Source organism: Melanotaenia boesemani, chromosome 3 (assembly GCF_017639745.1).
Source record: "Melanotaenia boesemani isolate fMelBoe1 chromosome 3, fMelBoe1.pri, whole genome shotgun sequence".
In the NCBI taxonomy this organism is placed as follows: domain Eukaryota; kingdom Metazoa; phylum Chordata; class Actinopteri; order Atheriniformes; family Melanotaeniidae; genus Melanotaenia; species Melanotaenia boesemani.
This window is the reverse complement of record NC_055684.1, coordinates 37,642,277-37,668,047: the sequence shown is the minus strand read 5'-3', so window position 1 is coordinate 37,668,047 and position 25,771 is coordinate 37,642,277. Positions and strand designations below refer to the sequence as shown.

Below are 25,771 nucleotides of genomic sequence, written 5' to 3'. Positions count from 1 at the left end.
GTTTGTCTGTCTGTCTGGTAGCAACATAATTCAAAAGTAATGGACATATTGTGATGCAGTATTTAGGAAATCTCCAAAATGGAATAAGGAACATGTAATTAGATTTTGGGGGTGATCCAGCACACTGCCTAGATCCAGGAATTTTTTTAAAAGGATTGTTTACAGGTAGAAACATCTGGAACGTCAGTGCACATAACATCTGGACGGATCCCGCAACATCCTGGTCTTTCGCCGGTAAAAACAAAAGGTTGCTAACGTAACATCATTGGATTTTCAGTGTCGATCCTCATAGATTTTTCTTTGATTTTTGTAGAGTTTTCTTTAAATGTGCTGAAAGGTTGTGCCGTGGTTGACTGCCATAAACATAGTTGTTCCACAGACAAGCAATTGTTCTTTATACTACCAAAAAGACATAAAAGCCCAGAAAGATGTGATGACTTGCTAATACCCACAATAATTGGCAAAAAATAATAAATCCTATGGCTTGGTGGAGGTCTGCACTCTTTGAGTGCTTCTTGTTTGATCTGTGTTTTTACTGTTTTACCTTTAAAACTCCAGTGTTTTCTTCATGGGGATCCTCAAAGCTCTGCCTGCTCAGTCTGCAGGTCTGCAGGGCCGTAACCATGGCAATCACCCTTGTCTGGGTAGCCGGAGGTCCTGCACTGCAGTCCTATGGCCGTGTGGAACCCAGCCTGCTCTGATCTGCTGCTGCAACTTTATTTATAACGTGCTTTGAAAACAACAAAGTTAAACAATGTGCTACAATGTGCACATAATATCTGGACGGATCCCCAAGATATTGTTTCCTCGCAACAGCGTCAAGCCAGATGTTTCTGTTAACATTCAGTTAAGAGATGTGTGTGTGTGTGTGTGTGTGTGTGTGTGTGTGAGTGAGTGATGAGAGAGAGAGAGAGGAATAAGTGTTTTTCTTTGTTTTTTTAAAGGAAAGGAATAAGTGTATAAATTGTTTATTTTTATTATTATTTTTAATATCCAAACACTTGCTATTATTGTGTCTCTCGTGGAAAACACTTTGTGCTGCTCTTGTATGAAAAATGCTTTATAAATAAAATTTGAATCGAACTAAATCAGAGCAGTGAACACATATGCAGGCAGAACCGATCCTATTAATAATCTAATTGATCTCTCGTTGCTCTGCTTGCCAGCTACTCTGTTGTGCTGGCTGGATGAGCTGATCCATGGGATCACATCTCTGGATGCTGAAACAGAGACAAGCAGCTGCAAATGAAACACTCTTCTAATCTAAAAAACGTCTGTTTATAATCAAATACAGACCAAGTGACTTGTGCCAGAGATTTACCATGAAATAAATTCAGATCTAGTCAGTATTTACATCATGTACACACCTTCTCGCTTACATGCTTTTTTAGTTTTGCATGCAAAAACTCAGTAATAAACATGTAAATATTAGGAGTTTTGCTGTGAATGTGTTGTGTGCTGATTAAAATCCACAGTTATTTTGGATATTTTTTGCAAGGTATTATACTGGATCACAGGTTGTCAGATGACTTCACCCACTATTCTGTCAACATTTGTGTTTACTGAATGCCAGATGACAATATTTCACATTTGTAATATATGTTAATCTACAGCCAGCGGCTGTAGATTGAGTTGTTTCAACACCAGATAAAATATTTGCTATAAACTAGAAATGATATAAACTGAATTTATGTCAAGGGCTGATGCTAAATCTTATGTAAACACTGCAAAAATTCTAATGACTAAGTAATATTAATATTCCACACATGTAGCAAACCCTCTTAAATCATGATGCACCCCTATCATCTTTCATCTAGCAGGCACAGTGTCTCACATGTTCACCTTCTTTCAGAATGCACAACATAGATTTAATCCAAACTTCAGAGCAAAATAAAGGCAGGGGTAATATTGAATACATTCAAAGAATATTTATGTGTTTGAAGTTTATCAACATTGTTTTAAAAGCTGTCTGAAAGCATCAGAGCGAGAAGCAGATTGTATCCTCTGCTGGGTAAAAACATTCAGGACAGTTCCAGATGTAAATACACCACAGTATCTGAAAGAGTACATCTCCCGCTTTGTGGAATGATTTTCTTCAGCTGCAGGAGCTGTGTGCACTGCAGAGACGACAGCATCCTGTTTTAAATATTGCCTGAAGTGAAGGTAGTTGCGTTTATCAGGGGCTTGCTGATGGTGGTTACATTAAAACATCTCCCAGAGGTAAAAATGTGTTTTTTTTCACATATCTTACACCAGCTTCTCGCATCAGTGAGTCTGATGATGGAACACAACACCTGTGACTCTGTTTTGCTTTTTAATTATTCCAGTCTTACCCATGAGTTTTCAGTCTCAGAGGGCCTCTGCCAGGTGGCGGTCAGTGCCTTCGCTTGCCTCTAGTCGCACCTGGCGGCTGGTTTTTCTGTTCTCCACCCAGGAATTGTGTATTACTGTGCCCCCTGGTGAGGGGTCCACTTGGAGCAGGGACACTACCCTCTTCTTTACTTTGGCACGGAGAGCACGGCGCAGTTTCTGCCGAGTAAAAGCGTAGAGCAAAGGGTGGGAGACAGTGGTGCCATAAGCCAGGGCCAGGAACCAGAGGCGTAGGCTGACCAGGACATCACTGGGCCCAATCCCCAGGATGAGCACATTAGTCACAGAAAGAGGAGCCCAACAGCCCAAGAAAGTTGTGATGATGATGAGGGACATCCTGAACACCCGTCGTTGGCGCTCTCTCCGATCTCGGTGCCGTCGCACTGCACGGCGCAGAGCAATTATTGCTGACACAGAGGCCTGGACACCCATAGAGGCTGGCAGGGGAGCAGCAGTGCCCAAGTCAGAAGTAACGAGTGGAGCTGCAGAGGATAGAGCAGGAGGGGAGGTAGCTGTCGGGGTAGGAGATGGGGAAGGGATGAGGGGAGGATGATTGAGTTGTTTGGTCCCATCTGTGGTGCACTGTTCTCCTCCTATGTCCCTGTCTTCATCCATTCTAAGCCCTGCCTTCCTTTTTTTCTGTCTCTTGTTGTGACCCCTGAACCGCTGGCTTTTCCTCATGTGGGAGCCAATGCGGATGTTTAAAGCTCTTAGTATTTTGGAGTAGGTAAATAACATGACTGCCACCGTGGTAAAGAAAATGGGCACCTGTAGGATCAGATGGTAATACATCCCCAAGCCAGTGTGATAGCCCTGACCACCAACACATAAGAGGGTCCTGTTCCGCCATGCTGGCACCACTGTGGCACCAACGGCATGTGAGGACAAAGTCAAGGCTGTTCCCTGTTTTGCCTCCTCTGCTCCTTCTGCATTGGACCACTGCACCTCCAAGAATGGGATAAAAAACACAGCAACTGACGTTAGCCAGACAGAAGCCAGAAGGAGCGCTGCTCTGCGTGTTGTCAGCAGTCTATTGGCCGGTCGCACTGAGATATCATACCGGTCCAAGCTGATAACCAGGATGTTGATGGCTGTGGCGATGCTGGCAAAGGTAATACATGCCTCATGGAAGCAGCAGAGCAAGGCCAGGTTTGGTCCTGGAGGAAGAAGCACCACCACCAGAGTAAGCGGCACGCACAGCACACATACAACCACATCCAGAACATGCAAGTTGACAGTCACCATGTTGCTCACCGAGTCCACCAAATTGGACTGAGAGCAGTAGAGCACCAGCACAGTCAGGTTGCTGCTAAAACCCAACACCAGCTCCAGCATGAGGAAGGCAGTGAGGGACACTTGGAAGCCCAGAGAGTATGGCATGTGCCAGGATGTTGAACTGCTTGATGAGCCCTCTCCACCTTGCTCCTGATAGACTCCCATTCCATCCAGCCCGGCCAAGGTCCCAATCCAGTCAACGGTTGCCGCACCTGAGGTGTAGCTGTCAGTCTCCATGACGACCCTTCAGTTCTCATATATTGTATCTGTCACACTGCAGAGGAGCTCCCATGATGCAACAGGCTGAGCTTCCATGATGCAGGGATGAAAAACAGCTTGGTGACAGTGCTGGAGAGATGAGAACACAATGCAGACAGATGAGAAATGCACTGTGGAAGACAGAATCAAAACACTTTAGTATTTGTTACAGAGCCTGTCAGAGATGAAAGCATAAGTTTGGATAGAAAAGTCAAACCAGAGACCATAACCTGGGCTTGTTTGCTAAAATCTCTATCTTATATATATGCATATATAAACCCAAGCATCTGCAGATTGAACAGGTGCTGAATTATGCATCAAGCCATTCCTCAATCTGTTGTCTATCGGTGCCACTGATTACCGTTTTGTCGTCACCCCAGCTTGAGATGTGCAGAGAAGCTGCCAGAACCACAGGCTGCCAGAATACACAGCGTTAGAGCTCAGGGGAATGGCCAAATTGAATGACGTTAAGTAATCAGACTCTGAGGCAATCAACTGCCCTCAGTGGATCAGCAAAAACAACACATTCAGGAAGATACTTAAAACTGATGATGATCTCATCTCTGCCAGCTGCAGGAGACGGCGTGGTTATTGAAAATACTTTTTGTGGCAGAGGAGCATAGTATCTATCAAACTGACAACTACAGATGTTAATTTATCTGGAGGACTTGTCACATCTGAAGAGTTCACTTAAATGTCTGTGGAAAACTCCCAGGAGCTCTGTAAAATGCACCTATGATAACCAACAATGATGCTGATTTAAAGGTATTAAAAACAAAAGAACACACTGGAAACTTTAAATGCACATCAGTCTTTATAAAAAAGTGTATATATATATATATATATATATATATATATATATATATGTATATATATATATATGTATATACATAAGAGAGAGAGAGAGAGAAAGAGAAACAGCAACTAAATCTGTTTACTGTTTTTATCTAACTCTCAGTACAACCATTCTGTTTCCAAGAATAAAAATTTATTTCTTTGAAATAAGTTGTAGCACCAATGGTCTTGTAGGATTGCATCACATGTGGCTCCTTGAAGAGTTAATATGATGCTTATCTTTTTGTATTTAGTACAAACAGTCTTTCTTGTCCAAAGGCTGAAAATATTCTGCAGAAACAAACATACAGATGAGCACATAAATAATTATGAGAGCAATGCATGTAATGGATTTCTTACTGAGGTCAAAGAAGTTCAATATTTGGAATTCAGTGGCGTTAGAGGCATGTTAAATGGATACAGTTCTGCTTCTTACTGTTTAACACTTAGCCGAAGGAGTTTGGTTACTACATGGTCCCACAGCAGACTGTTCCTCCTCCGTAGTTGCTGGAACTGCCTTAGTTCAGCCAAAAGGACGCTACTGAGCTGTGATCGGCTGTTTTGTTATCTGTCAGTCAACTGATGATGCTCTGGGCTTTCTGAAAAGTTGTACAGCAATCGAATGGGTCAGTTGTAGAGTTGGATGATTATTGCCCAAATTTTAATAAGTACTTTTCACAACCTTCCAAAACCTTACACCCACCTGTGAAAGCATCGGTTCAGCAGTTTAGATCAAGGCTTATAGGCTCTCAAAATTTCAGGAAATAGTGTTGATGCTCACAGTGACACAGGCACAACTTTTGATCTGTCCTACCAGCAGCCCACACCCCTAATGATCAGTGTTACTTAAAGTGGAAGCAGCGAATTTTGCGCTTATATCAATGAAAGCTACTTCACATTGGTTGTCTATTAATCGGCAGGTCCTTGGGCAACATACTGAACCCCGTATCACCTCTGTTGTGTCACCAACATGTGAACATGTGTGTTGAAGGGATGAATGAGGATCATTATATCTCATCCATAAATTCTCTATTTGTCAATATTGTAATTTGAGAATCAACTAGCAACGAAATCTGTAGTAAGATTGTAAATGTGAATGTACAATTGTTTATTAAGTTCTGGGCTCAGACTTCTGTTTGCAGATGCTCTGAGTGTTTGGTTGCACACATAGCAGAGCAGCTCTATGACTGATCCAATCTGGCACCAGCGCAGCATTGATTGCTCATAATCGTTCATAATTGTACATTTACAACTGTTACAAGCTGTTATGCACAATTTCTACTTCTACTTATGGTACAACTTTGATTGAAAGCCTGCTCACCTGTAACATACTGTTAACAGTAATCAGCCCTAACAAAGTTTCTGCCTCACTGCCTCGTTCATCCTCATCACAGTAACCTCATGATAACTTCATACATTTCCTTTTAGGTGCTCTATAATTTTAACTACATGCTGGCTCTTGTTTGTATCATGCTTCACTTCACAAATCACCTTCTTTATCATCTTATTCACTAATTATATGCTTCTAAGCTTGTGTTTCCTTTTAAATTCACAGCTGCAAGCAGGATGGTCTTTTATGAGCTGCTTCTGCTCAAGGTTCACTCCTGATCATCATCTGAGAAATATTGATAAGCTAAGCTCCATCGTGTCACATCCTGAACTGGAAATCATTATTCATGCTAGTAATGAGGTAGAATAAAGAAATATATGTGTAAAAGTGAAGTTTTTGTTTAAACAGGTGATGTCAGCAACTTATTGCACTTCTGATTTGGTTAAAAGACAGAAGAATGAATCTATGCAAAAGATGAGCAGATGATTTTCACATCATCGACAAATATGTGAGAAAATAATTTAAATGTAAAAATAAACAATAACAAAAAAAAAAAAAAAAGAGTTGGAAGAAATTTGCATATTTCTTTCTTCAGTGTATTATGAAACGATCCAGGGGGTCTGGAGGAATTTCGTTGCACAAAAAGCAAGGAACCAAGCCTAAATTACACACTGGTGATCTGCAGTCTCTTAGCTGACACGGCATCAACAACCAGCATTCATTAATTGCTGATGAACCAGAAGGGATTATTGTTGGAAGTTGAGTTGTTAAGTTGAGGTGACGGTGGCTTCTCTGGGCTCCAAGGTATCTGGGATGGACTATCGCACAGTTAAAACAAGTACTGTGGTCAGACCAGTCATTATCCAGGATACAATGCTGACCCCTCCCCCCAAAAAAGAAGTTGTCACCAAAAAAAAAAAAAAAAAAAAAAGTCATACTCCAATATCTGGTAGGACCTCCTTTAGCTGTGATTCCAGCAGCTTCTCTGTGGCATTGTTTCAATAAAAAATTTGTATTTTGTGGGATAGTGGTTACAGCTAGTTCGCAGTGAATGTTTTTAAAGGTCACAACTGTAAATACACTCCTGTGTTTGGTACTGAATGGTTGTGGGTAGTCTTTATATACTTGGTAAGAAATGTGTATCGTGAGAAAAGAGAAATGAATCTATGTTTGATGTAAATGTGACAAGTGTTTAAAAATGAGAGCCTTACCGATACTTATACTACTTCTACGAACTTATGCCTGTTATTATTTTTTTTTATTTTTTTTTTTTATTTTATTCATTTATTTATTTTTTTCGAACAAAGTTATAAAAAAAGATTCTCTTCTAAAAGATAAAATAAAATACATGACAAATCAAGAAGAACAAGAAAACAAGCAAGCAAAATCTTCCAGTCCCCATCTTTGTCCCTTTTCCCCTCTTTCTACAATTTGAATTGCTTGCCTGATTACCTTTGTGGTCCGAAAAAAAAAAAAAAAAAAAAAAAGGAGCAGGCAGAAGTAAAAAAAACTTTTCAGGGCCTGCTCCCAAAAACAAAAATAAACATAATAATAATAAAACAAATATACTATCGGCTGTCAATTTATAACAAGCACAGCATTTTCCACAGAAACAAGGTAGTAACAAAGATACAATTAAATCATTATATTTCCGTCCTATATATACAAAATTTATTGGTTTTGAATAGTTTCTTAAATATATTTATTGTTTCACATAGTTTCATTTTATTGTTCAATTTATTCCACAAATTGACTCCCCGGATTACAGGGCTATGTAGTTTTATGTTTGTTCTTACTGGTTGTTTTTTAAAAATACACATTCCTCGCAGACCGTATCTACTTTCCCTAATCTGAAACAACCCCTGGATACCGTCAGGAACCTTCCGATGAATTACACCATACATTAGTTGTGCTGTTTTAAAGTCAACAAGGTCTTTAAACTTAAGTGCGTTCAGTTTAACAAAGAGTTGATTGGTTGGTTGTCTAAACTCTGCATTGCAAACAATCCTTATTGCTTTTTTCTGTAGAATGTATATTGGATCAGTGTTTGTTTTATAAGTGTTTCCCCAAACTTCCACACAATAGGTCATATATGGTAGTATGAAGGAACAATACAAAGTGAAAAGTGATGCTTGATTTAGGAGGTGCTTGACCCTGTATAAAACTGCAATTGATTTGGAAATTTTGGATTTTATATAATTTATATGCGATTTCCAGTTTATTTTATCATCTATTATTACCCCAAGAAATTTTATCTCAGTTACTCTTTCTATTTTAGTATTTTCTATCAATAGTTGTTTGTTTGTGTCTATTCGGCGATTCCCAAAGATCATAAATTTAGTTTTACTTACATTCAAGGTTAGTTTATTTTCATCAAACCATTTCTTCAACTTAGTGAGTTCTTTTTCGACGATATCCAGGAGTTGCTGCAGATTTTCCCCACAGCAAACTAAATTTGCATCATCTGCAAATAAAATGATTTTCATGTTTGTTGTCAATTCACATATATTATTTATATACAAAATGAACAGAAATGGCCCCAAAACTGACCCCTGGGGCACCCCACTTATTACACTTTGTACACTAGACTTAGCTTCATGTAATTGAACATATTGTTTTCTATTTTTTAAGTAGCTATTGATCCAATTATATGCTATCCCTCTAATTCCATATCCATGCAATTTTTCCATTAACAGTTCATGATTCACAGTATCAAATGCTTTCTGTAAGTCTAAAAAAATCCCTACAGCATATTCTTTATTTTCTATGGCCGTTGTTATTTCTTCAGTGAAATCTATTAATGCATGAGCAGTTGTCCTATTTGTTCTAAAACCATATTGCTGGTCATACAGTATGTTGTGTTTTTTTATGAAATCTTGTAACCTTAAAAAGAATATTTTCTCCAGTATTTTTGAAAACTGTGGTAACAGTGAAATGGGTCTATAATTTGAAAGAACATGCTTATCACCTGCTTTGTAAATTGGTATTACTTTAGCTAGTTTCATTTCATTGGGAAAGACGCCTGTTGATAATGACAGATTACAGATGTGTACGAGAGGTTTTGCAATAAATTCAATAATATCTTTTATCAGAGACATATGGAGTCCATTACAGTCAGTAGATTTCTTATTTCTTAAATTTCGTACAGTGTCAATAATCTCCTTTTCATCCGTTTTTCTGATAAAGAAAGACTCTGTAATATTTATTTGGCTTACTACATTTCCTCTGTTTTTTGTCTTTACAATATCATTAGCCAAATTTTGACCCATACTTACAAATAATTTGTTAAACTCTTCAGCGGCCATTTCCACATTGTTGACCTGAGAGTCATTCATATTTAAAAAACTATTGGGATAATCTGGCCCACTTGCTCTCTTTTTAATGATATCATTTAGTATATTCCATGTCTTTTTTATGTTACTTTTATTGTCATCTAATAATTTGCTGTAATAATCCTTTTTATTATTCCTTATAATTGTTGTTAGTTTATTTTTATACATCTTATATTTCTGTTCAGCATTAACAGTTCTTTTCTTTAAAAATTCTTGGTACAGTACTTTTTTCTTCCTACATGCTTTAATAATACCAATAGTTATCCACGGTTTGTCAACATGACTTTGCTTAACTGCTTTTTTCACAAGAGGACAGTTTTTATCATATAGTGCTAGGACAATGGACAAAAAGGATTCATAAGCTTCATTTACATTTTCAACATAAACATCTTTCCAATCCTGATTCTTTAAATCTTCTTTAAAATTATTAATTAGGCTCTGTGTGGCTTTTCTAGCAATCTTGAATGTTTTAACCTTTTTCTTACTGGTACTACTGCTCTGGATAATTGCAAAAACTGGAAGGTGATCGGTGGTGTCATTTATTATGACTCCACTGACTATTTTCCTATCAATGACATTTGTCAATATATTATCAATAAGTGTGGCACTATGAGTAGTTATTCGAGTCGGACGCGTAATTGTAGGATACATGCTAATACTATACATAGAATTTATATAATCTGTAGTTGTATTGTGTTCATGAGTATTTAACAAGTCAATATTGAAGTCGCCACAGATAATAGCAGGCTTCATATTACCAAAATGACCATATAAATCAACTAGCTTTTCTGTAAAAGTATCTATAGAAGAGCCGGGTTTTCTGTAGATACAGCTTATTAACGTGTTTTTTGAGTTTCCCATGACCATTTCTATGGTGATGCACTCCATAACGTTGTCCACAACAAATGACATTTCCCCAACAAAATGACATGTATATTCCTTATCAATATATAGGGCCACACCCCCTCCCCTTGTTTTATTTCTATTTACAAAGTAACTGTCATATCCATCAATCTGCACCATATCAATTTGCTCTTCACATAGCCAAGTTTCTGATATTGCTATTATTGTGAATTTATTATCTAACTGTCTTATGCAATGTTTGATTTTTGAGACATTTGAATTTAAACTCCTACTATTGAAATGTATTATTGATATTGTTTCATCAGAAAAAAAATTACTTTTGTTGAGTTGTTCTTCTGTGTAGTATCTACAATCACAGCAACTGTTAATAAAAAAGTTGTTTTCAGGATCAATATCGTTTTCTATATCCAATGTTTTATGATCAGTATAACTAAATGTTCTCATTATTAATTTTATTAGCAGACAGTGAATGCCACTAAAATATATTTTACTATATACTTCTAGCCTGTTTTCAGTGTTAACTGCATCTTCCCAAAATCCTAACATGTATCACAAAAAAACAAAAACCAAAGTTCAGGAGCAAGACCAGACCTCAACCATATCTCTAATCACCAGTGAGCCTTCTGGTTTACCCATCCACCCTATATCTATCTTCATTCAACTTTGCTCATCCATTTATGTCCGTCCGTCCATCCATCCATCCATCCATCCATCCATGCCTCCCCACCTATCTCTTCTTCCCTTCCTTATCCTTTTACCCATTCCTACATCTTCACCCCTCACCCATTAATCCTTCCAACCTTCTTCCCCATCTATCCATCCTTCCTCTTCTTCCTTCATCCATCCTCCCCTCCCTCATTAATTTATCCAATAATATATCCTCCTCTCCATCCTTTTATCTTCCTCTTTCATCCTTTAGTTTCTCCACTTTTTTCATCCAGTTTCATGTAATTTGTTTCTCTTCTTTAGGTACCATCTAGGACAGGGACCACCAAATCCGAACCTCTTGGGCCAGTGTCCTGCAGGTTTTTCAGTGTATCCCTGCTCCAACACACCTGAGTCAAATGAACGAGTCATTGTGCAGAACTCCATAAGCTGTTGGACCCATTCAATATGTGTCAGGAGCAAAGGGAGCAGGGAAACATTGAAAACCCGCAGGACACTGGCCCAAGAGGTCCGGATTTGGTGATCACTGATCTGGGAGGCCATTACTGAGCTTGAGTCACTGACATCCTGAGAAGGAACCTCCATATGACTCTCCTCCCTACTTTGAAACACAAGGCAACTCAGATGAACCAGTCAGAACCTTCAAGTCTTTTCATAACCTCCTCGATACCTTTCATTAAACCGTAACCCCATTGTTTAGGTGGCGTCCTTGCTAGTCAGTGTCTAAATTATGAGCCTTGACTACACTTCAGTATTTGGATCAGAACTGCCAGGACGGGTATAAGCTGCAGTTCTTTCATTTTTTTAATATAATCATGAATTTCAGTTTAAAGTCTAAAACGCTGACATTTCAAACATTAACACAGCTCACAGCCCAACTTGACAAGAACAAGATAAAAGTCGCTCGTCACTGATTAGGGGGCAGCAGCTAATTGCACCTATGAGAAATCACTTGAGGGATTAAAATCACAGCTTCTTTTCCTCTGGCCTAGTAAATGAAAATGTCAGCATCATGTCAAGTGCTTAAAAGCATTTGATGGCACACTTACAAGGCAGGGGTGCAGGAACTCCCATACATCAAGCTCTACACATCTTCATTCTAGCAACGTGATATTAGGTTGAGTGATGGACTCATTTCCTTCCCTTTTTCTGTTGCCACAGCAACCACGCTATAAGGGACTAGATTAATGAGGGCAAAGGTAGGCTTGCACTGACAGCAAATTCTGTTGTGACAACATGCGACTGACAATGAGACAGTAGTACACACGTTTATCAACGTTTCTAAAACTGTGATTTTTCTGTGGAAAAGTGAGATATAAAATAAAATTTCACAAGATGGATGAGTCAAACCGTCAACAGAGGAGTGAGCATTGGAAACAAGAACATTGTGGGAAGAAATGGAAGTCCAGGAAAATTAAACTGCAATAGATTTTGGAGGCCACTGCATGAGGATGTCAAGAAAAAGCTGAAACAGGAGAGACTGAGGAAAGTAAAGAAGAGAAAATGCTGTGATGAGAAAAGTGATGATGATGGTGTGCATGCAGCTCGCGTTTCCCTCTGGTCCAACGGTGAGCAGACTGATTGCACCCAGAAGGTAACAAGGGTGGACACCAGAGGGAAATGGAAATGTAAATTTTTGGGGAAGTTACAAATTCCTATTTAAAAGAGAGCACACATCACTTGAAAGTGGGTCATCTTAAAAATGCCTGCTGAAAAGAAGAAAGATTTCAACAACTGCCTGAATGAGGGAAGGAAGTGGAGAAGAAGGGTGAACCAGAAGTGCTGGTAAACAAGATGTCCCAGGGACCAGAGGTGGCAGTTTTTTCCACTCTAAACTCTTACATCAGCTTTCCTCCAGCTGCTGTTGGTTTCCTGGTTGCCACCACTTCCCAAAGGACTGCTTCAGCCTCAAAAGACTCAGCTCATGATTGCCTGAGTGAAAAGCTGCATGATTACTTTACAGGTAGGGCCCATAACACAGGAATACTGGAACGGCATTATTACTTTTACAATCACAGCAGCAAAGCAGTCTGATCTTTGAGTGATTGCACTGCTTCGTGATGCATCGACTTTCCTGCAGAGATCAATGGCTTGGCTGGCATCCTTTTTATTTTTTATTTTTCTTGGTAAAGGCAGTTAGTTTAATAAAATGCTCCTTTTCAAAGGGCATTGATATGATTCACACCTGCTGCTTAACAAAGTGCTTCGTGTCTGACTCTGGTGATTGAGAGTGAAAGAGTGAAACTTCTCACTCTCAAACCCTGATAGCAGAGAGTCTTTCAGGTTTGGTCTCCTAAGACACAGTTCGTTTCTAAATGCAGAATAAAACCTTTGGCAGAAAGCAGCATGACCATTCCTGGTAACCAGCTGTGTCAAAGGCAGGCAAAACCAGGTGTAATTCTTGAGATGGTTTGCTAATTAAGTTAGCTGAAGGGGAAGAAGCTCATTAGGGACTTCTCTGGGTGACTCAGAGTGGGAACACTTCCTGGCTTTGAGAAAACTTATTATCACCTTTAGACCTGGACATACTGAGAACCAGGAAATGATCAAATCAAGGTGAAATATTTGATAAGTCGTCACTATGACCTTATATCTCTGCCAAATACTGTGAAGAGTGTATTCATCAGTTACAACAGCACATCTTGGCTCAACCTACTCAGTTTAAACGCCAGGCAGGAGGGTAACAGTGTTTAATTTGAGAGAAATGTTTTTATCTCCAGTGTTTTGAACTAGTTGTGTTTTCTGAAGTTATTAACACTGGTGTCTAGTTACTATAGGTCTGTGAATATCTTTATATGAGAACACATTGAAGTCTGAAATCTATAATTAATATAAGCTGATGCTTTGATTTAAGGACACTCGCATCCAGATTGCTTTAAAGGTTCAGGTATCACAGCTCTTTAACAGAACCCTCTTTTTTAATATAATTGGACAAAACAACTTCAACTGGTTCATCTTCAATAACTTATTACTGTTGATGGTATCTTTGTGCCCATCTAACCTTTGACAAGAATTGAAATAAGTATTCTGTATTTCTGTAATTCTTTTAATGTTGTATGTAAAGCACTTTGTATGATCTTGTACATGAAAATAACAAATAAACTTGCCTTTCCTTACAGGAATAAAATATACAAAAAATACAGTTATTCATCAAAAAGTTGACAAACATCAATCCATCCATCTCTGTTTTATTCTGTTCAGTCTGACTCCCTGTGATCCACCTCACTGTGGTCAAACAGGGAGAAAGCTGGAGCACCCGGAGAAAACCGAGGCAAGAACAAGGAGACACAGGAACTTTATGCAGGATGGCCTCAGGCATGTGCAGCACCTCTTTGCTATGAGGCACCTGCTTCAACCACTGGATGACTATTCTGTTCCAAAAAGCCCCGTTTTTAAGAATTACTTTACCAAAGGTTTTATTTCTGTGTTGACTTTTGCTAATCACCAGGTTTTTATCTCTGCTCGTATCTTGGTCCAGTTTATGGAGATTGCTTGCAGAGATTTAACCAGGCACTTGCAAAATGTAAAATTATTTATTGTAATCTGCACAGCATTCCACATAAACTCCAGCTCCTAAATCCTAATCCTTTACTTTTAAATTCAGTTGGAAAAGTGTCTTTGACAATTGTTTTTGTTCCATTTATATGTAAATTATTTTTGTTGGCAATCCTTTTAAATAAGCAATGAACCAGCTTTATTATAGTGTAAAAGCAACTTTTTTTAAAGTGTTACATTTATGAAAACTTTGATATTTCTGCGTTCTTCATTTAAATGGCCTTGGTTAATTTAAAACCAAAGTTCAACAAAACTTCACATAAATATCTTTTCTTGCTGCAGCTCCAATTGAATGGTCCATAATTATGTTCGCCTCACACTTTGAGCTTTATTTCAGGGTCACTGATGAGCTCTTTCCACCCAAATTGCTAGATGAATGCATTAAGAAAGTCATTTTGGGAAATGTAATGCAACCCAGACTGAGGAAGATTTTAACACCAATAAACTACAGAACACCAGAGAGAAATCTGCAGTTCCTGTACTGTTGCTTAAACACTGCATAAAAACCACAGCAGGAAGGTGAATTCCTAAAGTGAATGTACCACATTCAGAGCTCCCACTTTCCACTCAGATCTGATGTATGATGCTCTGCAATCCTTCCTCCCTGGTCTAGGAAGCCAGAGAGTGTGAGACAAGCGACCATATAGCATGTATAATTGAACAGCTTTAGACACATCATCTTTTCCCAGAGGCAGAAGCACAAAGATTAAAAAGATGAATGGCAGTGAAGATAATCTTGCTATTCCTGTGTGACAAGATGATGTAACAGGTTGTCAAAATGACATAGATAGTGGGAAAAGAGAAAGTGAACAAGAATGTGGAATTATTCGTCTAATAGCATTTTAATGGAATACTGTGGAAAATGTGAATCACACTAGAAAAAGATCACGCTTAAATAAAACTATTAGCAACATTAGATATGCAGCTGCTCAGTTAATTCTGTTCATTAGGTTAGAGGACTGTGAAAAGAGGAAAAAATATATTGTAATATATTTTTTAAAGACCACTGGAACCTTTTAAATGTACTTATATTGGAGGGTGAAAGTGTGACCAATCATTTCTTAGGATTTTCTTTCATAGGTCCCACTTCAGAGTGAGATTTCCACCCAACATGAGGAGCTATGGGAGGCTAAACGATACAGTGACTGATCCAGATGATGTCTGATGTGATAAGGATATGGGTAGATGGAAGGAGCCTCACAGAACTGAAGAGATGATGATGAAAGTTAAAAAAAAAAGCACTGAAAAGCACTGGAGATGCAGAGTGACTGGACTTCTCCAAAGTGCAGAGGATCTGGTGGCTGAATCCAAAAAACAAAAAAAATCATGCAGTCTTTTAATGTTTCTAACAGAATTTTATGTAATTTTTATCATTCCTTTATTTAAGAGTTTTAACATTTTCTTTTATTTGTTGGTTTTAGGGGTTGTCAGTGAAGGACAAGAAGAGTCTCAGCAGAATTGTCATCATCCGCTCCAAGATTACAGGAGTCCAGATGACTGACCTTATATCTCTTTGTATTAAAAAGAATCAGCCAGAAAGCCAGACAGATTTTGAGCCGTTCTGACTTCAGTTTAATGCCCTCAGGACGGCGCTACCTTGCCCCTCCAAGGAAAACAAAATTCTTTTATTCCTTCTGCCATTACACTTCTTACCGCTGCTGATTGCAGCAAGTAGACAAATTTATTGTTTATTGATTATTTATTCTCCATGGCGACCTGTGAGTTTGCTGCATTTTTTTTTTGTTTGTTTTTGTTTTTTTGTCCTTACCAGGTCATTGATTGTCATTGACAGAATGCCTGAATGTTTATGGTTGTGATTATTTTTTTTAAGTTAGCCGTCTGGTAGACCGAAACTGAAGTGCCCTTCGGGGATAAATAAAGTTGTTTAAAGGTCCCATATTATACACTTTATTCCCAATCTGAGACCATTCATTAATATCTAAATGAAATATTTCCGCCATGGTATGGACAAATCGACCCTCAGTTTGAGTGCAGCGGCTTCTCTTCACCTCCCTCTTTTTAGCAGCTTCAGAAATGTGCCGTTTATGGTGGGCGGAACCCTGGTGGAGCAGCTCAGCTGTTGGCTCCGCCCATCGCATCGCCCGTCATGAGGTGATTGACAGGTTAGGCCTTAGCGGTTACTAGACGCTGATTACAGCGTAGTGAAGGATAAACAAACGCCGGAACACCGGAACCCATTCCTGAAGAATTTCGAGCAAGAAGACTAACAGGACGTTAGTGAAAGGTTAGTGTGACTTTTACTCGTCCAGCCAGTAAAATTTCAGCCATTCCATTAGTCCCTGTCTTGAAATTTTTTCCCCCTCTTTTGTAACTATGTTCATGGATGATGCCCGTTCATGCCGCTCTCGTGAACAGCAGCGTTATGGCAACTGGTAGAGACGCTGTCGTTCTCCCTTACCAGTTTGAGCCAGAGTCGGACCCAGAAGGAGAGATATCTGAGGTACGATAAAATAACTGCCAGCTCTTACCTCTCCAGCTGTGTCACGGACAGTTGGTATTGAACCTGGCTTCAGCTTCAAACGGTTGGCGAAGCCTGCTTTCCATGCCCCCATGTTGTGGAAACAGTCCTCTTTGAAATGCTGGCCACAGACATGCAAAACCTTTGGAAGTTTTCCGGGTACATTTCCTCCAAAAATAAAATTAATCCACTCAGTCCTCGTGGGTTCAGTGGATGGAAGTAAAAAAACGTTTTCGTGTTCATTTATGCAGCCACAAACAGAACAGTGCTTCTGTCGCTTAGCCATGTCCGCTAACGAGGGTTGCCGAAGAGGGAAAAACACTGGGCGCTAGGTGATTTTTAGAGGGCGGGCTTTGAGAGCCGGTAGACGGGTCCATCGCTCTGTGGGGAGTGGTTATTGTCCCTTATGACGTCATAACGTACACGCTTTCAAACAAGCTCATTTCAGCGCTTACTTCCCTAGAGGTGGAGCAGGGGGGAGAGAGAGCGCCTGAAAGAGTTTCACACTTACGGGTCTCCTACACATGCGGGGGGACCAGTATGACTGTTCCAAAACCATTAAAAAGTGAATTTTGCATAATATGGGACCTTTAAATCTTGAATCAGTCTGCTTTAATCGCTGGTAAGCAGACAAACTGGTGCTGAATGAAGAGCAGTCCTAGGCTTTTATGGAGGAGCCTAATCAGGAACAGCTGTATTAGAGATGTGACGTTCACAAACGAATCGATTCTTTTGAATGACTCTTTTAAATGAACGATGGGAACCGATTCACAGCTGTGAGTCGTTCATTTGTGAGCCATTCTTTTTATATACAAAATTTTGGCACGAAAACAAATCAAATCAAACTTTATTTATAAAGCGCTTTTTCTGCCATAGGCAACACAAAGTTATTTACATAATTAAGAATAAAAACACTCAATGAAATCTTTCACACAGTCACACGCACACACTTATACACACACGCCAAGCCCAACACCCCCCCCCCAACCCCCTTCCAGCTAAAAATGACTGAATGAATAAAAAAAGAATAAATAAGAAAATAAGAAGTAGTACAGTTGAGTAAAATGAAAATAAAATAAATAACATGTGACATCATAAAAGTCTGATGTTCATTCATGTGAAGCATTGATGGGAAGAGAGTATTGTCTGGAAACAAATACTGTGAGTTCTATCCAAAACATTTACTAGAATTTGCACTGACTGCTCAGGTTTATCCTTTTGTATCTATATTTTTCCTATAATTATTTAATCCTGTAGATTTTATATAGGTACATATTTTGATTGTTTGTCATTCTTATATATTGTGAATTTTTGTAAGATATTGTGAGAACGAGCCAGTCTTTTGAATGGCTCTTTGAAAGGAAAGGCTCCTTAAGATCTGGCTCCCTTCAAAGAGCCATAAATCCATTTCTAAGCTGTATCCAATAATCAGCCACACAAGTGAGCTAGGAGGAAGGGAGAGGGGTAAAAAAAAATCCTAACAAGATGATGTCAAACACATAAAACCATCATTAAAATTAGATAAACAAATAAAGAGAGCATTTTTAAACAGTGATGAAAAGTCACCTAAATAAAGAGAAGCTCTTAATGTTAACCAAAAACAGTGGAATGGGCCGATAGTTAAGCTTGAGATTAACGCGTCTATGAAACGATGAAAAAATGATGATATGATCTTGCAACCTGATCTCACCATAAAATATACTGGTGTTCAATAATGAGCCCACTGTGTCAGTTTTTAACTCAGAGGGCTTAAGAGTCATTTTAGGGCATGCAGGATTTCCAAAGCCTGTATTTTCTAAGTTGCAGCATGCGTTGCTGTAGCGATGCATAAAATGCCATCTGTCTCTGTGTCTGCGGAGTTAAACTACTCTGGTGGAAGAGATCTGCCCTGTGTTACATAAAGTAACTCTACATAAGATTCTGTGGTTCTGACTCATTTTGATTATTGATTATGTATATTCCTGACGTCGCCACTGCACTGCAACATCCTAAGGCTTGGAAACTGCACTACACAACTTTTTTTCCCACCTGGAGCATCACATGACAACTACGTTTTGCTTTACGCCGCTGTGTCACACGACAGCAACTTGATATCAACACATTGGCCATTTTAAATGTCGTCATGACTGATGAAAGAAACACAGGAGGACATTATAGGAAAAGAAAGAGAGAAAGTGACATAGCAAGCTATAAGATGTGAGTCAACCTTGGACTGAGTTTCACTGGCTAGAGAGAGCTCAGAGAAAAAACACGATGAAAGATGAATGCCATATTAGCCTTCGTTAGGGGGCTCCAAACTGTGAAAATCTCTTCTGTAGTGTGGCTTAAAAGCCATGGCTGTTGTTGGCCTGTCTCCACCTGTGGAACACTGCATGCGGGTCAGAGCCAACATATTTACTGACAGACCAGTGTACTGGTCCCCCTGTTCAGATCAGAGGGTGTGCTGCATCTACAGAGGGACCACATTTCTCTGGGAATAAGTCAGACTCTTTTATCACTTTGAAAATAAAGACTTTTTAGCAGTGGTCACTCCCAGAATCTTGGCAAAACTTCTCTCTAAAATGCAACAATAGTAAGAAAGGTGTGATTTGTATTCAAAATAAAGCTGAACTAATGTTTCTAAAATATTTCTGCATTAATGTAATGCATACTCTTAACCACTATAAGGTCACTGTGGAAAAATAGACTGCTTCTAAATCTAAGTGATGCCAACTATTATAGAAAAATATAAATGTGGTCAAATAAAATGAAAATATAGAAGAGCAACATGATTATTCCATTTCAACCCATTCAACCATGCGGGAGATGATGGGAAGTCAAGGCTCAGCTAGCAGGAGCCCTGGTTGTCCTACTACAGCTGACACAAATGCTTCAGGGCTTCAGCTATTCCCATGTAGCTGATGTCCGAAGCAGTACACTAGACTTTTTTCATATATACAATACTCCAAAAAGCTGGGCATATTTAACTTTTAAGTGAAATTAATGGAAAAGATAAAAAGCTCATGTTACACTTATTTTATATGATATATACACACATACAAACATGAACACACACACACGCACATATATATATATAAATATATATATGTGTGTGTGTGTGTGTGTGTGTAAAGCATCATTAAATTAGAAACAGCAAATCACAACTATAGATGTTACAACAGTAAAGTTCCTTGTACAGTTTATCTTTTGCAATAACTTTTCAATTAGTCAAGATTAGAGTAAAAATACTCAAGTGCCAGAAATCCCAAAATCCCTAAACTAATTTTAATAAACATAATTAATTATCAGCTTTTCAGACTCACACTCAGACTTACAAAATAATTATAATGGGCTGCCAGTCATGGCAAACTGCCATAGTTCCTGTGTTTCTGTTATCTAAAGTTGATCTGAGGTATTTATCAGCAGGCCAGGATATAATCAAGCATCACTAATTAATGAAAAGTAGAACTTCAGTATCAAAATGTTTTCAATAAAAAACAACCATGTTTCTTCTCATATGACAGAGTGTTGACATGCCGTTTTTATCTTAAAGAATGACAGTCTAGATAAAAGTGTTGTTTCTTCATTAGGATGCAAAGTTATGCAGGAAGGTCTCTGAAAATCTAATCAGACTGCCAAGTCAAGCGAAGTAAGCTGTGGAGAAAATGAAGTTTCTGTCATGTGCTGTTGTTGAGTCAGATGTCACCATGGTTGCACAACAGAAATAAAAACCTGAAGGATAATCATTTATTTTAATGAATATCAAATAAGCCTAATGATGACCGATCCCTTCAGGGGTTTTCATTTTCATTTTTTAATTTTATTTTTCAATTATTGCATTCAGACAAAAGAAAAAAAAACTTTGTCTAGCCTTCAGGAAGCTGATTATTCTCCTTTTGTGCTAAAAAAAGCCAACTTCAGTCACTTGCCATGACAATACCTGCACAAAGCTGGCAGGGCTCTGATTCTCACATGACACCACTTAGACAAAAGCAGTGCAGAAGAAGAGGAAGAATGGCAAAGACGGCATTTACGCCTGAGACTCACAGTACGAGGGAGTGTGTAACATAAAAATAAAATACAAAAAGGCTGACGAACGCAACAACATGAACATTTAGTTTTACAATAAGCCCCCAACAGTGTGTGAGTGTGTGCAATAGATTCCCTGCTGAGACATCAAGCTGTTATTTGAGTGCTCTCTCCAGTCAACGTGCAATATGGAGACAAAATGTCAGGGCTGAATATTTGAAGGCCAGTGCTCAACCTTAGCACAATTGACCTGAAACAGCAAAGCACACATAGACACACACACCTATATTACTGGACATACACACTAGCCGCAGTCACTTGTTCTTTAGGGCTGCTGCTGACTCTACAGTAAGTGGCTTTGAAGATGAGAGTGAAGGCAGAGACGATGAAAGTCAAGTGTATATTATAGTGGTTGAATGAAGGTGGAAGGCCAGCAGATGAAACTCTTAGAACAAACATAAATCAAACACAGGATTGTGTAATAGATGCAACTTCCAGTTATTCTTAGCTACACCTAACTTGTTAGAGGAATTGACTTTTGCATTTAAATATGAAGACAGCCACTACAGTTTAATTAAGTTCATCCGTTTTTAGGATCAGATTTATTATAGTCCAGCTGATGAAGCTAATATTGTCCACAAATTTACCCTTTAAGCTTTTCTGCTGATGTTTGGAAGGTTGCCTTTGCCTTACACATCATTACTATAGTCACCATTTTAAAAATATAGAATTTTAAATATCCAGAATAAACATCTATGCCTGCATCTTGCTGGTTGACCTACTGAGAAAGTCCATAGTTGGAGGTCAGAGGTTTGGAGGAATGAAAGCTTTCATGGATTCTCTGTGAGACTGTCATTACTAGATTTATGCTGCTGTCTTGTTAGGTTTTGTTACCAGTTTTAAGAAAACTTGGCTTAAATTAAAACCCCCTTTGACAACATTAGCAAGTTGTTCCTACTTTAGCTCTCCTACATTTTCTGAGCAACTATACTGCTGTGGCTTGTGACGCTGGCATCAACAGCAAAAATAATGGAAGAGTGGCCCCTTCAGTTAAAGTCAATGAGACTTCATCCACCTTGAAACATGATACCTATAGTTTCCTGTGTACCCGTCTTTTCGACTTCATCCCAACCACACTGATTAAGGATGGTTTTCCTTTGATTGACACTTCTATGTTTAATTACATTAATATGTCTTTACTGGCAGGCTTTGTACTGGAGGATTTTAAAGATGCTATAATTTAACCTTTACTTACAAAAACGTCTATTGAGGACTGTTTGGCAGTTATAGTTCTGTACACAATAACTCCAATATTCCCTTTCCTGAAAATTAAAAATGTTGGATCTAAACATTGTAACTGCCGGTTTTAGGACAGAAATGATCACCATGGAGACGGTTGGTGAGATGATGTTACATGAATTCCGAATTATGAGCTAGAACATGGTAGAGATGATTTAGAACAACATATAGAAGTACATTACATGCTGCATTCACTGACCCTTGGACATGTGATGTTTAACCAAGGGAAGGTCAGTTAACAGTAAATATTTGTAAACATCGGCTCATTCTGTTGATATAATGCAGTGAAAATGGGCAAATCGTGATTAATCATAACTAAATTTTAAGCTGTGATAAATCATAATTAAATAATTTAAAAGCTGTGATTAAAGACAGACAGACAGACAGACAGACAGACAGACAGTGTGTGTTTGAGGTATTGAGGTAATAATACCAGGTATTATTTTCCTAAAAAGGTCGTAAATAATTTACACCATTAGTCTGTTTCATTCCAGGATATTTTCAAAATGATTCAGTGTTGTGTCTTTTTATTCTGCTGCATTAACTAGAGACTTATAACTCTGGGCATGCAGTTCACTTTTGGGCAGACACAGTCAATTAAAAAATCAGAACTCAAGTAGGAGTAAGAGGAAGTCTATGGGGACTTAGTTCTTATGTTATCAAGTGAAACCAGTCACACAGGACTTACGAGAAGCAGAGTAAAATCCTCCTCTAAATCTAGATCTCTAGACCTCTAGATCCTCCTATAAATCTAATGCTATGAATGAAAAGATATTTGTGCTGTACAGTTTATATTTCCTTAGAAAAACAGTCAGGATGTCTGTTAGACTTTCCTTAAGTAATATCCTCTAATATTCAATTTTATTTCACAAGAAGAAATAAGAAATGTCTCCATTACTGCATGATGAACTAAACACACACAGTGTGAACAGAAAATGTCTTTAGCTTAATGATTTGTCAACAAGGGCATGAGCAAGGTCAGAAGTTAGCTTTGCTCTGATTGGTTGGCTTATTGACCCACTGTGTAATGATTTTACACCCACTAATTGTGATTGTACCAAGCCTGCATCCACATGTTCCCAGTCCAAAAATCCGGTTTTCATTTCTGTCCAAGTCATAAATATTTTGCCTCATTTTCTGCTGCTACTGAGGAGAGGCTGGAAAGCGATCAGGGAGGCATGAAATATGAAGAACTCTAGAGAGTACTTCAAGACGAGATGATGAAGGAGTGTAAAATCCAGCAAAACTATGCGTTTTTCTCAGTTTCTCGTGAGACTCGTTTTTAATGTACATGTACCAGATGAGCAGAAGAGATAACCTGCACTTATACAGAGTCCACCTACTCCCATTTAAAATCCTACAGAATACAAATCCTTTATTCAGAGTTTCAAATGGTAGATAGGTAATTTGGAGTTTAAGGGAAGCTTCCAGGCTCTCACCAGGGCCTGTATGTTGTTCTGCTGCCTGAATTATTCATGGCAAAGATTAAAATATGGACCTGAAATAGCCAGCTGTTGAAAATCAAGAGGAAGAAGAGGACAGAGGAAATAGAGTTAAGGGGAAAAATAATGTTTGCCTGTTGTCAGGTAGAAGTCTAGGGTGAAAACTGATGAGGTTACTTGGAGGCAATTAGAAGCCAGTTAATCCAATTGGTGAGTTTAAGGCAATAAAACCGACACACTAACACACATACACACACAGGCTTTATGTCTTCAGCAGGATTTGGTTTCTCTCCTTCATGTTGCAATCAAAGCCGTCCACCGCAGTTCACAGGGACGGATACAGCTCACACCACACGCTTTCATCAAGACTTTTTTTTCCCTCCACCCTCCTCCACCTCCACACTGTTGCCAGCATCCCTCCCTGTTCAGTCACGCCTGCTGCATCTTCTTTAGTTTCAGTCTTTGACTTCTGTACATCTCTGTGATTTATTAGTCTATGTTGTCTTTGACAAATTGTCGCTTATGATGAACAGCTGAGATAAAACTACACCATACAGCATGTGGATTGAGCGTCATATATACATTATATATATGTATATATACATTATATATATATATATATATATATATATATATATATATATATATATATATATATATATACATATATACCTAGAACTTAGTCTCATCCAAAGAACCTGTGTGAAATTATGAAAACATGACAATCCAGTTTCATTAAAAATAAAAACATAAAAAATTACATAAGAACATATTCGAACATAAAGAACATTTCTTTAATTTTTACAGGGAAAAAAACATTTTAAAAAGCTGTGATTACTCAAGAAATGGCTAAAGAGAACGTGGAAGGCTATGACACCATAAAATATCTCATGTTTAGTAGAAATCTTCGCCTGTAATAGTTCTTATTGTTAAAACCTCCTTATTTAAGCTGCACTTGGGAGACGCAGGAAATAAAATGGGGTTATTATAATATACGGACCCATTCAGTAAGTGCACGAAATTTTAAAAGAATTTCAAAAGATATTTTAAGAAATGTTCGTCGCCTTTAGGCCAAACACATGTAAAACAGCGCAAACACAGCATCCAAACAGCAGCCGCACTTTAGATGTGCGCGGTGAGATGCTTCCAGCGCGCTGCAGCGAAGACTCCCTCAGGAGCGTGGGAGAAACACACAGCCTCCAAACCCGTAACTGTGTCAAGCACATACTCCCACATACAGCCCGAGGTTCCCAATAAAACATGTGATTCTTCCACTAAATCGATATTTCGTGCAGCACTTTGTGCCAAACAGCACGCGGGGCGATGCGCCATTATAGCTCATGTGCACGAAAAGGCTGCAAATAACCAGGACCGGTTTGGATAGACATGAGGTTTAATGTGTTTTTCATTTCAAGCAGCGATTACAGTTTACTGCTCTTATATCCAAATCAATAATTCTACATCTAAATTGGTCCCACAAAAGTTCATCTGAAGCGTTTTCAAAAGTTTTTGTGGAAATCCGTATGAGAGTTCTTAAAAGCTTTCGGTTAATTGGCTAGTAAAGTTATTGACTGGACCGGTTATATGCGGCGCATCTTTTACAAGAATATCTAAAACCGTCTGGACAAACAGCTGATAATGACGCGCATTCTTATAATGATTTTTGCCAGACTGCATGGTCTCTTACCTGTTGTGTCCTAATCGTGCGTTGAACGATCCATATCCGCAACCTGTAGGCTAGATGATGAGGAGCTGAAGTCTCCTCCGTCCTGTGATGAAGAGCAGCCGAGCACCATGCTCAGCGGCGGCAGCAGGAGGAAGCACTGACAGCCACGCAGATTAGTGGGACGGACAAACAGCTGCACCGTCCACAGACAGAGCACAAGCTTCTGTTGGATCCACAGAGGACCCCCCTCTGTCAGCGTGATCTGAGCTGAATGGCTGAAGGAGGATGGCAAACCTACTGCTCGTCATCCACATTCAAAGCTCTGGGTTGATGTTAGACTTGTAATTAAAGTAAAGCTAATATTAAAGTTTTGACTTATTAAGACAATTTTAA

General features: G+C 38.7%; 1 protein-coding gene across 1 annotated transcript; it reads right to left on the bottom strand.

The window, feature by feature from the left end:
- Nucleotides 1-1,631: 1,631 nt before the first annotated feature.
- On the bottom strand, nucleotides 1,632-25,602 carry LOC121637490 (G-protein coupled receptor 22-like). The gene is made up of 2 exons (XM_041981684.1): nucleotides 25,400-25,602; nucleotides 1,632-3,993 (listed from the first exon to the last, which is right to left on the bottom strand). Exon 2 carries the CDS (start codon nucleotides 3,880-3,882, stop codon nucleotides 2,350-2,352), a length of 1,533 nt encoding a protein of 510 aa, XP_041837618.1. The 5' UTR covers nucleotides 3,883-3,993; nucleotides 25,400-25,602; the 3' UTR covers nucleotides 1,632-2,349.
- Between the last annotated feature and the right edge of the window lie 169 nt (nucleotides 25,603-25,771).